General features: G+C 34.8%; 1 protein-coding gene across 4 annotated transcripts in view; it reads left to right on the forward strand.

The window, feature by feature from the left end:
• Positions 1-15,011, forward strand: part of CaMKI (Calcium/calmodulin-dependent protein kinase I) — a 940,598-nt gene that overhangs the window by 875,673 nt on the left and 49,914 nt on the right. For all 4 annotated transcript variants that reach the window (XR_011334309.1, XM_069837369.1, XM_069837370.1 and 1 more), the window contains 3 exons: positions 1,853-1,993; positions 10,370-10,496; positions 11,514-11,601. Coding sequence is in view for 3 of the 4 variants with exons in the window: in XM_069837369.1 (XP_069693470.1) it covers positions 1,853-1,993; positions 10,370-10,496; positions 11,514-11,601 (356 nt within the window). In the remaining variant the exon portion in view is untranslated. The remainder of the gene's footprint in view (positions 1-1,852; positions 1,994-10,369; positions 10,497-11,513; positions 11,602-15,011) is intronic.

Here is a 15,011-nt window from a genome sequence, read left to right on the forward strand (position 1 = left end):
AATGGAACTAAGATAAAAGTTCTCTCTCTCTCTCTCTCTCTCTCACTCATTTTTTTTTTTTTTTGTAATCACTGCCTGAATCTTGATGCTAAATTACAAACCTGAAATCTATCTCGTTTTGGAAGATAGACAATTCTCTGCAGATCACATGTTTACAATGGAAGTTTCCATTCTTCGTCTTTGGATGGTAATCATATAATAATTTCATAAGTGCTCATTTTCCAAGCTCTCTGATTGGAGAAACTAAATTGAATACATCAATCATGATAAGTGTTTCTAGAATGTACAGAACACCCTAAAGGCATGTTGTTTATCATGTTTCATCATGATATCTAATTTCACTTCTTTCATTGACCTGGTTATAAAAATGACGAACCATTCTCGGACTGGATTATGAACACATGTAATATTTTCAGACAAGATAACTTTAAACAATTTTCAAATATCGCTACGATGTTTGCCCAAAAGCTTAGGCTAATATTAAGTAATGCTGAAAAGAAGCGTGATAATGAATTGTTGTAGGAGACTTTTTCATGTTCATACATTGCTTCGTAAACCAATGTTTACCTACTTAGCTATAACACGCGGAGCAAATTCCCTGCAATCGGCGTACGCATCCCACTGATTACGAATGTGAAAATGCTGACCTGACATTTGTATTTATTTTTTTTTATACTTGTTGATAATTATTGCATTATATTATATTTTCTTTTACAATATCAACTCTTGTTTTCATTTGCTTGAATGACATTTTATAATTCATTATCATAACTATTATTATTGCATCAGTAACTACTATAATAATAATAATAATAATAATAATAATAATAATAATAATAATAATAATAACGGCCTGGGCGGCGCAGTTGGTAGAGTGCTGATCTGTGCCCGAGGTTGCGGGTTCGATCCCTGCCCAAGTCGATGGCATTTAAGTGTGCTTAAATGCGACAGGCTCATGTAAGTAGATTTACTGGCATGTAAAAGAACTCCTGCGGGACAAAATTCTGGTACATAGGCGACGCTGATATAACCTCGGCAGTTGGGAACATCGTTAAATAAAACCTAATTTAATTTAATAATAATGATAATTTATTTTTAATTCATCAATCATAGTCTTTTGTTAAAATTATTATATAAATTGTAATGCATTTTGGGGTACAGATATATTTTGGAGGTATGCTAGCAAGGAATATTGAATACCACTGAGGTAGAGCATGAAAGTTAAGGATTATTATGTACAGGAAAAAAATTACACAGGGAAATATTTCATTAGAGTTATGGATACATTGCAGTACCGGTAGCAATTAAAAATATTTTCCAAATTTTTGTAAGTGTAGCTCCTCTGCATCAGAGTTTTTGATTATGAACCATGGTTGATCTAACTTCCCTCTGATTGAAAATTAATGTAACATTTCAAAGCAATTTCCTAAATTCTATACATTTATCATACAACCTGTGTGTTATAAATTAATTCGCAACTGGTATAATTTTATTTTTCTTAAGGCAATGAGTATTTCATTTTGGTTTGAAACAGAATTAAATTGGAAGGCAGCTGCAAAAAACAGGCAAATGTGGAGAAGGGGAAATATTGGGGACGCCATGGCTCAAAAATGGGCCAAAGTGCCATAGACAGATATAGAATTATAAAATTTGCATATTGTATATCCAAATAATAATGATGATAATTCTGTTTTTATTACATTGTACTAAATTTGTATTACTTTCGCTTGAAGTTTGTTGTTTTTTTTTTCCTTAAGTCAAAGAAGTTTATGTCAAGTTTTACAAGAATGTTCTTCTTTATAATTTCCATTGTACAAATATAGTGAAAGTATTTGTTGTTTCTTTGTTCCAGCTCCAGAAGTACTTGCACAGAAGCCGTATGGCAAAGCAGTAGACGTTTGGAGCATAGGTGTTATATCTTATATTCTCCTGTGTGGATATCCACCATTTTATGATGAAAATGATGCAAATTTATTTGCCCAGATATTAAAAGGTGACGTATTAATTTTTAATCTCTCATGCCTCCAAGAACCTAACCTGTGGAGGAAGAAGGCCCTTTTGCAAGAAGTATAATCTAATGTACCTACATAATGATGTCTGTTGGGAATGCAGTTATTCACTGATGGAATAAGTTGAAACCATACAGACAGTTTCTTACATTTGTCATATTCATGCCAATTGAAAGATACTGGTGCATGGGGATAACGATCAAGGTCCAACTGAAACCGAAACTGAGTTAACACGATCATCTTGTAGAGGAAAAAGAAACAGTAGGCCTATTATTAAATACTGATATCGGTACCAGCATTCATTAAACTGATCAGGATCCATGTAATTTGAAGTGAAATATTTATTGTACTTATTAAAGACTCCTACCATTACTTACAAAGGAAATATTGAAGTGCACATTTAATGAACATCTCAATGTAGGTATTATTACGAGTTACGTGCTTGTAAGCTGCTATTCTTAGCAATATTGTAGCATACTTCAGTGTAAAGAGCTGCTTGTAAGAGGCTTTTAACACTGAAATCTCATTGGTACCAGTAGTTTTCCATGTGATTTCTTGCAGTAAATTTGCTTAATTAGATACACTATAGGCCTATATGTGCACAGAACGGATTAATAGTAAAGATGAACTGGATGTGTATGGCCATGTATCAAAGCTCAAGTCCATACTACACACTAGTGACTAGCAACTAGATGACTTGCGAGGGCTATTCGTAAAGTAACTTCCATAAATAACGTTACAGAAATGAGTTACAATACGTTTGAAAGTATATACTTTAGTTTATTTTTGCACATAGTTTTCAGTCACATTGAGACACATGTCGTAGCGTTTGATGAGCTTTGAAATTCCGCAATTGTAGAATTCGGCCGCCTGCGACTGAAGCCAACCTACTACTCTGGTTTTCAACTCTTCATCATTGTCAAAGCGCTTCGAACCAAGCCACGTCTTCATGTGCATGAAGAGATGGTAATTGCTAGGCACCAAATCTGGGCTATAGGAAGGGTGATTCAATACTTCCCAGTTGAACTCTTGCAGTTTGGTCACAGTACGACGCGCTGTATGCGGCCGGGCATTGTCATGCAGGAAAATCACCCCAGAGCCCAACATGCCATGACGTTTGTTTTGAATGGCCCTTTTCAAGTTTGTTGGTGTGTTACAGTAACGCTCAGTGTTAATTGTGGCATTCCTCTCCAAGAATTCCAGTAGCAAATTTTTTTTTCTTTCCCAGAAAACAGTTGCCATGAGATTCCTCGTAGAATGTGTTTGACGACACTTTGTGGGTTTTTTCGGGGAGTGAGTATGTCCCCACTGCATTGATTGAAGCTTTGTTTCTGCATTCACATACTGCAACCAAGTCTCATCTCCTGTCACAATCTGATCGAGAAAAGCATCACCTTCTCTTTCGTAATGCTCAAGAAAGGACAGTCCTGCTCCCATCTGCTGAGCCTTTTATTCCTCAGAAAGGAGTTTAGGCACCCATCTGGCAGAAAGTTTCCGGTAGCCCAAATCTTCGGTAATCACTTTATACAGAAGAGTACGACTGATCTGTGGAAAATCCTCACTAAGCTCCGACATGGTGAACCTGCGGTTTGCTCCAACTCTTTCGTCAACCAAACGAATCAGATCTGCATTCATGACCTCGGTTGACCACTTCTCTCTTCATCATGGACATTGGTTCGCCCATTTTTGAACATACTGCACCAATGTCTTACATCACCTTCACTCATTACGTCTGGCCCATAAACTTCACAAAGTTGGCGATGGATTTCACTAGCTTTACAGTTTTTGGCCACAAGAAATCTTATTACAGAACGTATCTCACACCTGGCGGGACTTGCGATTGCAGCACACATTTTGACAGCACGTGGCTCAAAGAGGAAGAAAGACACGACCTTGACTCTACCGCTGCTCGACGCGTACTGCTTCTAGGGACACTCCACAGCAAGAGCGGCGCCACTGTCTCTGTTGTTATGCACGCTATATTAAAACGGAAGTTACTTTATGAATAGCCCTCGTATAAACTACACACAGTAGCTTTGGACATGTATGCTTGAAACATGACCTCTTTCATAGACTATTTTTCTAAAAACCATGACGTCATGGTGTCATACTGAATTAAGAAGGCAGTGTCCTAATGTAATTTCATTGTGAGGTTATGTGAAAAAGATAATGAGATATTTATATATTGCAGTAATGTTTAAAAAATTGTGAAGAAGGTACTAACAATGTTCAAAGTGAACATGTTATTCTACATTGATATTATTTCACTTCCAAAACATCCTCAGATTACATAACTCCAATTGCTGATGAGATATCCATGTTTGTTTAGTGAACAAATCATCAATCAAGCAAGCATTTTCGTTTACTAGCTACTACGGACTTGATTGCTATGCACTATGTAGCTTTGGATCATAACTTCTGACGTCACATCCGGCTATTTAGTCAACAATCTAGTTCACTTCAGCTGAAAATGTAGCTTTGAGACACGGCCTTAATAGCTTTCTAAATGCTTTAACTTAAAAAAAAACTATTTCTCTCAGAACTTCTTTGATTGGAACTTGATCCTTATTTTCATGTGTTAGCCATAAACCTGCTATGTTTCAGTATGACATATCAAGCTTTCATTGTGATTGAGTTAAAATATAAACTTTGAATGAACTGAATGTGTACTCCCTTGTTCTCAGAACTTCCTTGGTTGGAACTTTGATCCATATTGCCATGTGTTAGTCATATTGCTTACCTACTATAATATTATGAGTTACCGGTACAGTATCTAGCTTTCATTGTGATTGAGTTATAAAGTAAACTTTGTATTTTAAACTATGTGTTGAAATTCAATGTCTCCAACGTTTCATAACTGCTGTAGGTATGAAGTTCACCTTATTGGTACATATTAGGTCAGATAAATCAAGAATTAGGGTATTTGAAATGAAATTTATGAGAAAAACTGCACACTATACAGTGTGTTTAAGAAAGTCTCACATATTTCCACAGGAGGTAGTATTGGTCAAAATTGTAAAAAACGTTTCTATAAACATATGTCCGAAAAAAAAACTTGAAATTTAGGCCATTCTGTATTGTGGCCTATTATCATTATTCATTTAAGAACACAAAACAATGGGTTGTATGTTTTGAGTGGATACTTTTCCTCAACATAAGTAAACAGGAAATTCAGTAGTAAACATGAATCCAATATAGTCCACCTCTGTGGAGTAATGGTTAGATTGCGTGACCATGAAATCAGTAGGCCCAGGTTCAAATCCTGGTTGGGACAATTACTTGATTGGTTCCCCCCCCCCCCCCAGGTTTTCACTCAAAAACTTGAAGCAGAATTGTTGGGTGACTTTCGCAATTGGACCTCGAACTCAATTCGCCTTCATTCGCTTCAATTGATGTACCTATCATCTTAATAGTTTCAGGTCGAACAGGAGATCATGGCAGATGTGGTTCCGGGATTCGCCTAAGTAAGCCAGAGGTTTAATGGGCAATGGATTGGTCTAGGAATTCCAGTAGCATGGCATCCCCATTATCTGACCTTAATTCTTTGGCTTTCTGGCTATTGGGACATTTAAAGACATTTGTGTATGCCACCCCCATTAACGACGTGTAAACATTACACGAGCGTGTTTATTCCAAATCCGACAGCAGCCAGGTGTGATCACAAGAGTTCATGATTCTCTGTGAGGAAAGGCAGAACGATGTGTAACAATGCGTGGTAACTACATTGAGCACTTCTGTAGTGACTACATAACAGACAGGTATTACTGGTTACAATGCAACCTGGTCCATACCTCGATATGTGTTTCCCGATATACCGGTATATAATAGACTTTTTTTTCTAGTTGTGAACATTACTACTGCCTGTGAAAATATACGGTGCTGTTTTTAAACACTTGGTATATACTTGGTCTAATTATAAGAGAAATGAAGAAATTCTAAATTAATTAGGGGTAACTCCAGTTTTAGATAAAATTCAGAACTAAGTCTACAAAAACAAATGATTTGCACATGTCCAACAGTTACTGCGAGAAATTATTCCAAGAATAATGAAATAATCAACCTAGAGGAATAAAAAAGAACCTCTGAAACAACTACAGTATTGTCACAGTCTAGTATACAGTTGGTAAGAAAAGTATTCATACACCATGTTTTATTTGATTTTTGGTTTAATTTATTGACAGAGAACTTTATTTTTTGCATTATTTAGAACTAAATGTAACAACTATTCATTTCTGAAAAAAAAAGAAAACCTTTAAAACACAATAAGTATTACAATACGAAAAAAAATCATTCTTAGGGCAACAAAAAAGTATTCATACACAACACAAATGAGACTTTCTACAGTATACAAACATAATTAATATTTGGTATGCAGACCTTATGCATTTATAATGGTCTGAAGTCTCCTTGGCATGGATTCAACAAGCTTGTTCGTGAAGACTGGTGTAATTTCAGACCAACATTTTCTCAAATTTTCTACCAGTTGAGTTTTGGAGGAACACTTTAACTTTCGGATTTTGTTTTCCAAATGGGGCCATAAATTTTCAATAGGGTTGACGTCCGGAGATTGAGGTAGCGTGGGAAATAATTTTCGGGCGTTGTACAACTGCCACTTGCGCTTTATTCTTGCTGTATGCTTTGGGTCGTAGTCTTGTTGGAATAAATAGATGTCTTTTATGCCCAATTTCACAACACTCTTAGACAAATTACCTCGGAGCACTTTGATGTAGCCCGCAGCATTCATGTTACCTTCAATTACTTCCAGTTCACAAACTTCTGCAGCCCCATTCCATGATATGGCCTCCTCCATGCTTCACTGTTGGTAGTACATTTTTTCTTTCCAGTTCTGTATTTGATCTTATCCAAACGAACTGACCATGAGATCAAAAAATGTTAAATTTACTTTCGTCCGAAAATAAAATAGTCTGCCAGAAGTCTTGTCCCATGTTTATATATTTCTTAGCAAATTCCAATCTCTTCTCTCGGTTTATCTCACTTATAAAAGGCTTCTTTCTTGCTGCTCTGCCTTTATAGCCTGCTTCATGGAGACAATTCCGGATAGTTTGAGGTGTAACAATCTTCCTGGAAGTTGAAGCAAGATGTTGCAATAGTTCAGCAGCACTAATTCTAGGTTTTTTTTTTTTAGGCTTCACGAACCAGTTGGTGAGATTCTCATTGCGAAATGACTCTTGCTCTTCCCTGTCGCCTTGCATTGTCGGTCGATCCAATCTTGAACTTTTTAATAATATACTGGACAGTTGCATGAGATTGTTTAACCAGCTTCCCTATCTTCCGATAGCTGAACCCTTGTTTAAATAATGAAACTATGCGGTCTTTCCAGGCGGCACTCAATTCGTGTGATTTTCGACCCATATTGTACCGCTGTCAGACTTAAACTAAACAGTCTCATCTAAGAACACTACTGGAGTCGACCTTTGCTTGTTGTCACTCTCTAAGACGGAAGAAGAGTGTGTAACAGTCAAATGGTTACAAACATTGGAAGCGTATGAATACTTTCTTTGCCAATGAATATGCATTTTATTCCGTTATTAACTAATGTGTTCAAGTTACTAGAATATGTTTATGTGTAATATACTGCCATAAGATCCTTATACAAACCTATTGAATGCCATAATGCTGAAAGACAAATTATAGACACCAACAAGGAAAAACGTAGTGTATGAATACTTTTTTTACCAACTGTATATAGTCACCAAGTTTGAGTTTATTAGGGTACTAGGAACAATAGACTGTGCAGGTACTATTTCGCATTGTCTGTAATGAGGCGATAATAGCAATCCTAGTGGTCAGGAACTATCTATGGATGCATATTTACTACGTATTGAGCTTCGTGACTGTATATACTAGACTGTGGTATTATAAAATTGAGAACAGAACAGTTAACCATTGGTAAAAGAATCAAGCATAATAGTGATGACAGATTGCTGTATTACTGCAGTTAAAAAATTATAATTTTTAGTGTGGATTCTTTCTTCCAGATCCATGGGTTACTCAAGAGCAGTGGCGTATACTGGTTAAAGGGTTTGGGCTACCGCTGACCCTATTATTACACAAAATATATCTAACAATTACTTTAATTTTAATTACTATGGTAAAACTAATAATACAAAATTATTACATTATGTTATATTATAAACTTTTTCTTTTGTAATTTCCTTGGGCTACCGCCGGTAGCCCCGGTAGCCCGCAAAATACGCCCCTGCTCAAGAGCATAATTAATAGGCGTACACTGATGAACTATTAAGTTATTTAGATTAAATAATTAATACTGTCAACAGACTACAGTTTTTATTCGCGATTATCGGAAATGTATGTACCGGTACTGTACATTGTAGATTCAAGGTACCATATTCAGGGTAACACTTGGTTCTTTCTTGTTCATAATTTCGACCAAGAATTCCCTTTTGACCTCTTTTATTGTTTGTTGCACCTTATTATAAAAACTTGTTTGTTAAAATTCTGTTAGAGTTTCTATATTTCATTTATGTTATTACTGTTTTTATCTGATTATAATTATATTATTTTGCAATTGAACAAATTTAAAAAATGAACCGTAATGTGAACAATATCGTCACACACAAATTAATACGTAGGCCTAATTTAGTTTTTCTCTGCCATAATATTGTAACACAACAAAATTTGACTTTTAACAACTTTCAACCCACAGGTGTAGCTCACTCGGCTAAGGCACTTGTCTGCCGATCCAGAGTTGTGCTGGGATGCGGGTTCATCCCCGCTTGGGTTTTTTCTGAGGTTTTCCCCAACCATAAGGCGAATGTTAGGTAATCTATGGCGAATCCTCGGCCTAATCTCGCTATCACCAATCCCATCGACGCTAAATAACCTAGTAGTTGATACAGCGTCGTTAAATAACCAAGTAAAAAAACACAACGTACAAATATCTGTCACAGCTTCCGAAATTATAGAAATCATATGTTCGAAAACTAATTTCCGTCTACTAGACTGTAAGTGTGTACAAGCACAAATGCGGAATATCTAGTTCTGTAAAGAGCATTATCCTAATGGCGATTACGATAGCTCCTAAGCCTTAATCCCGATCGCATTTGTACATAATCACTACAGTCTTGATCGCGATTGAAAACTGTAGCTTGTCAGTAGCGTAACAGAGTATAACAGACCACTCTTTGATGTCTTGGGCAAAAAGGAACTGAGGATTTAACATGTACTGTAGGTGTACCTGGTAGTACCAATACCTTGTTCTGAAACTTCTAAGATAACAAATTTCAGTATAATTTGAGGTACCGGTAGTTCCGGTGATTTCGGAAGTGAAAATCATTGAATTTAAAAGGAATTGTTTGCGGAGATGCAGTTGATCGTATATTCAAGGCATAATAAAAGCCTAAATTAATCAAACCTAACCTGTCACAGATTCGTATGTGCAAGGTGTATAAGCGGGGTATGAAGGGAATTACCTCAACACTAGTTTAGTCTTTTCTCTATAATCTCGAAAGTTTTGTTTTGTGACAATGAAAGGCTTTAAACTCTAGTAAAAAAACTATTGTAATTCATTCTTATTCAATTAAAAAGTATTTCGTCTACTGTACTGATTAGTTCAGTATCAGTGTCATTAATTTAAAGAAAGTGAAATTGTAGGAAACTTTCGCTAGAGTTCAGTTTTGTATTTTTTATAATTGTCGAACGTCATTGTTGAACTATTCCATTTATATAGGCCTACATACATTTTAATTAAATTATCAACGTTCTCTTATGATTGGCATATTGTCAGCCAATGTGCCATGGACCTATATTATGGGAAGATGGTGGTCTGGCCGATGCTTACTACATAATTACCATAGCGACAATTTGTTTATTGATAAATTCAAAACGTAAAAACATAAAGTTACAAATCTAGTAGATCTAAATAGTGATAGAAAATGTAGGCTATGATACAGATTGGAAAAATGTAGGTTTAGTCCACTAATATTTTCTCAGTACCGGTGCTTTATGAAAATAATTATCAAGCTTGGGCACGCCAAGAGAGTTTATTACCGGCCACTGACACGAGTAGCAGGGTTGCCAATACATGCAAACGAAAAGTACTAAACGTGAGGAATGTTGCTACAGGTGGAAGGTTAGGTTAGGTTTGATTAGGTGTGTAGTATTATTACTATGTTGGCGATACTGAAACCCACTATCAAATTAACGAAATATGCGAAGTGGAGTCCCTGTAATTTACAATTACCCTTCCTAATCTGGGTAGGCCCCTACCTAATGTGAAGAAGCCAATATTAACTTTTGTTTTTCCACAAACTGTGGACTTAAAAATGCTTTCCAAACTAATTACACTTCTGAAAGATTATACCTTTTTATGACTTCAGGTGAGTTTGAATTTGATTCCCCATACTGGGATGACATCAGTGACTCTGCCAAAGATTTCATCCGTCAACTCATGTGTGTAGATGTAGAGAAGAGATATACCTGCCGCCAGGCATTGGCACATCCCTGGTAAGTGAACAGTAATTTTCAATAAATATAAATAGACCTAGTATATATTATTATTGAGCTTCATTGAAACCTAGTCATAAAGCACCACTCTCAGAATCACTTCGACTAGTCTTTTGGCACCTGCCTTACTTGAAAGATTGACCCTGCTCCTGCTTCTAGCCCATTGTAGGCTAGAGAATTACAATATTATGTTAATGTTTCAACAAAACTACTTACTTGCATTATCAGTAAATAGCCTATCTACTGTATGGATGTTTATTGGCTTGTTGGAACTTCAAGAATATTCATTCTCGTATGTAGTCACAGGTGTCTGACACGTGATTGCACTCTAGATTTGCAATACAGGATTACTTTGAAAAGTCTCACTCATTGTGTTCTCAAACTGTAATATACATGTACCAGTCTCGTTCCTTTTTCCTATTCTCTTTATGAAATTTAATATACTGTACCAGTAATTTTAGTCTGAACTTTTTTCTTCACCGAAAGAGTGTACCCCTCTATTGAATATATGAATTTCATGTTTGTTTACTTTTTTTTTTTTTAATGTGTCCGATTCCATGTCCAGTTTTCATTTGTCATAACCACTTGCATTTATCACCATCACCATCATTATCATCATATCACCATTATCAGCATTATCATTATCTTACATCCATATTCATCATAATCATCAATCATCATCAATCATCATTGCCGTCATCATTATTCCATTGACAGCGTTCAAGATTTCATTCCATTTGCTTTCATCCAGTTTTTGTTCTGAAGAACTTTATTTATTCCTTGGCATTGTGGTGACTGCTATCCATTTTGCTGTTTTCTTTCTCACAAATAATACAGGTTTCTGGTTTATAAATGCCTATTTTATGAAGGTGGTCAAGTAAGCAGTCATGTTGGTTGTCAGTCTGAAAGTTGCAGTTGCTTTCTCTCTGGTTTGTGAAATGTGTAAACAGTGCATTTGTTCCACTAATATTGGTGAATTTTTTGACACAAGATCTCATGATTTGAATTATTTTACAGGATTTCTGGTAATGCTGCCAGCAACAAGAATATCCACGGAACTGTATCCGAACAGCTCAAGAAGAACTTTGCCAAGTCGCGATGGAAGGTACTGCAGCTTATTTTTCACTTGAAACACTCTTATGATGTTTACAGTCTATTCTTTTGCATTTCTCTGTGAACAGTTCTGCTTTCCACAAACTTTGCTCCAGAGGTGGGAGTTTGTTATTCTTATTAAATTATAAACTTATATTATTTATTTTAATTGTGAAAGTACTATATAAAAGTTTTGTATACATACTTCTGACCTAATTTCCCTTAAGTGATCAATTTCTCTTCATACTTAACTGTGAATAAAATTAAACATCTACAAATGAATTTATTTTAAGTAATATCTGCAATGTAAAGTACATTTTAATTAATTAACAGAAACAACTGTCAATCATAAAGTGTAATTTCATTTAACCACAATATTCTTAGGTGAAGCTGAAATAGAAAAAAAGGAAATGCTTAAATGAACAGTATGTAAACAATTTATACAAAACACAATAGTTCTGCTTTTTGGGTCATTTTTCTTATTTCTTGAGCATTAGTCTGATCGAAAAACTGGCATGTACAGGTACTGACAGGAAAGCTATAGCTTCACAAAGTAATTTCTGCAAGTGGGATTAAAATGACACAAGATGTAGGGATAACACGTATATTTTTCGACTAAGTGCAGTTGTCACATAAGTGATATGTGGTTCAGATTCTGAAGCGTGAAAACTGTTTAAGATAAATGAAAGAAAAGCATTTCTTGCTTTATTTTCCCCACCAAAAAAAAGAACAGTAACCTGTTCTAACGAACTTTCTTCCCCATCCTTCAAAAAAAGAACTTTCACTTCATCCCTGACAACCAGTAGGAATGAGAAGGTTCATTTTTAAATTTAGTGTCTTATCGAGCAAACATATTCTACAAAGTTTTATCTTCCCGAAACGTTTTGTTCAGTAAATAACACCTATCACGATGTATTATTTTTTTCAGTGCTACTTCTTCATTATTACATCTTTATGAAACATATTGTTGTTATCTGAGATAAAATACACTGAAAAATCTGACGTAACTGCACGAGCTTCATCTGGTTACCGCCCAATTTTTATACATAAATGAAACTGGCAATTACCCCAGTTAGAGTGTAGACTTGATGAGTTGTATGAAGATTTTTCCTTGTAAAATCACTTAAAGCATTAAATGTCACTCTTAAAATTCACCCAAAATATCTGGATTTTTTAGTAAGATTTTCTGTGAAAACCTTGAAAAGTCGTTGTTATTTAATAAGATGATGTGACTTTTTTCCCTGTTTGTTTAGATCCAGCAATCCCAAATTTTGGTTCCTTCATGTCCGAAATTCAAGACACTGTCAAGTTCCTTCCTTGTCTTACTTTGTGTTATAGTATTTGCAGTATATTTATTCTGAAACTGAACCTTGAGTTAGCTCCCACCTCTGCTGTACAGAAGCGGTGACCCCTTGCTACACATATCTCACTTGCAGTTTCTTCCTCACTTGGATGCATTGGCTGTTGTCTTGCAACTACTGGTATGATTCCAAGCTTGTTCATTTCTTCACCATTTCATACTGTCTTGATCAAACACAGACGAATATTGTTGTACTTTAATAAAAATGTAAATATTTATTATTGTTACTATTGCTAATGTTATTATTGCTGTTATTATAATTATTGTTGTAGAAAAATGTTCATTATAACATACTTTGTTTGGTAACAATGGTAATGGAAGGATATTAACTCTACCAATTGAAACAAAGCTGCAGTTATTATCTACTTTGTATTTTAAGCAGTTTTTATTATAAGATATTACACGATGGTAATATGTCTTGAAAGCTTACATAATTCTAATATCACATATATGCCATATGTTCATAGATGTCGACTTACAAAAAAATACTGTGGACCCCTGATTTTACAAACTAGAAAGAGTGGCTAAAATAATCAGTACTTTCCTTATGAAAATTAATAACATATTTTATTTTTCATTAGTGTCAAAAGTATGAAAATAGGTGAAAAATTAAAAACATGTTGAAAATGACATGGATTACAATCATAGGATAATATTGGACGAAAATGTAATCAAGGTCCTCTCTGCCCTGTAGAGTTGGTGCCTATGATTGTATTCACTTCACTATATTTTTCGGAATAACTGAAAGATATTTGTTGCTGTCCTAATTAATTGATCCCAAGTCCCTATCATTATTTGTATATGATGGTAATTCTTGCCTCTGTAAAATTGATATTCTTTGTTCACATCAATGCATGTAACATGCAATTAGCAATTGATGCAGTATTATAAATAAAGAAAAGATTTCAAAAGTTATTTTCTTACGTCTTATGTCATTAGTCATCAGGCTTCCAATATCCCCTTACCATTCTCTGAAGAGAAAAATTGTATATGCAAACTGACTTATGAAATAATTGTGCAGGTGATACAACTGCTATGGAAGAAAGAATAAAATATACCTAGGAATTGAAAATCAGTTGCAACGAAATTGCCATTACTCAATAGTTATAATGCAAACCTTTATGAATTAATGACTATTGATGAAATAATGCAAGCATGTGTAATTGGAGAGATACTGTATGAGTAAATAACAGAAAAGAAGACTAAAGAGGATCCCAGAAAAGAGTATAAATACAAGCAGCGATAATTAATTTCCTAAATCATTGTAATGTAATTTAATGCAGTGTTTTATATGGTGTCTCTTCAAACTTCAGAAGCTATTCTGAAACAAAGAGATAGCGATATGATGGGATAAGACTACAGTAGAAAAACTTATTATTACTACCCAATGTCAAAAAAAAAAAAAAAAAAAAAAAACAAAAAATGTTGTAATATTTCATACATCATTTGAAAGATCTTCCTGAGTTGCGTTAAAAAAATGCAAATCTTACATACTGTGATCATAATGTGAATGTGAGTAAGAGGGTTAAATTAAATAGGATTGAGTTAGGCGGGAATTTTAAACATGTTGCAATAAATTAGTTAAATATTGGACAAGTAATCAAATATTTTACTGTAAAATCTTACATTTCCAATTTATTTTCCCTCGAAAAATTCATTTTATAGTGAATGATGATCATATTTAATAAATAAATGTTCGAAACACAGAAGTTTCTTTCACCAAGTACACTTCAGCATAGAGTCTATCACGATTACTTCCTCTTACATGAAATTCACATGTACCATACGCCTATGTCTTTTTAATACAATAGTAAGTGCTATTTTCAAATTTTTCGTTCATGTTAATCAGTTCTGCCAATTTCCAACCATGTTTGTGTGACAAACGGAAGCGCTGTGAACTTTCTCGATTGTAAATTAGTGATATGCATTTGAAAATATTGTTGTCATTGCAGATTCACACCAATTTTATGTAACACCTCGAAACCACATATATGTCTATCCATGGTTTTGAACATTCGAAAGAAATGCCTGTCTAATCGTTGCAATTCACTGGTTGTTTTTCC

Source organism: Periplaneta americana, chromosome 10 (genome assembly GCF_040183065.1).
Source record: "Periplaneta americana isolate PAMFEO1 chromosome 10, P.americana_PAMFEO1_priV1, whole genome shotgun sequence".
NCBI lineage: Eukaryota > Metazoa > Arthropoda > Insecta > Blattodea > Blattidae > Periplaneta > Periplaneta americana.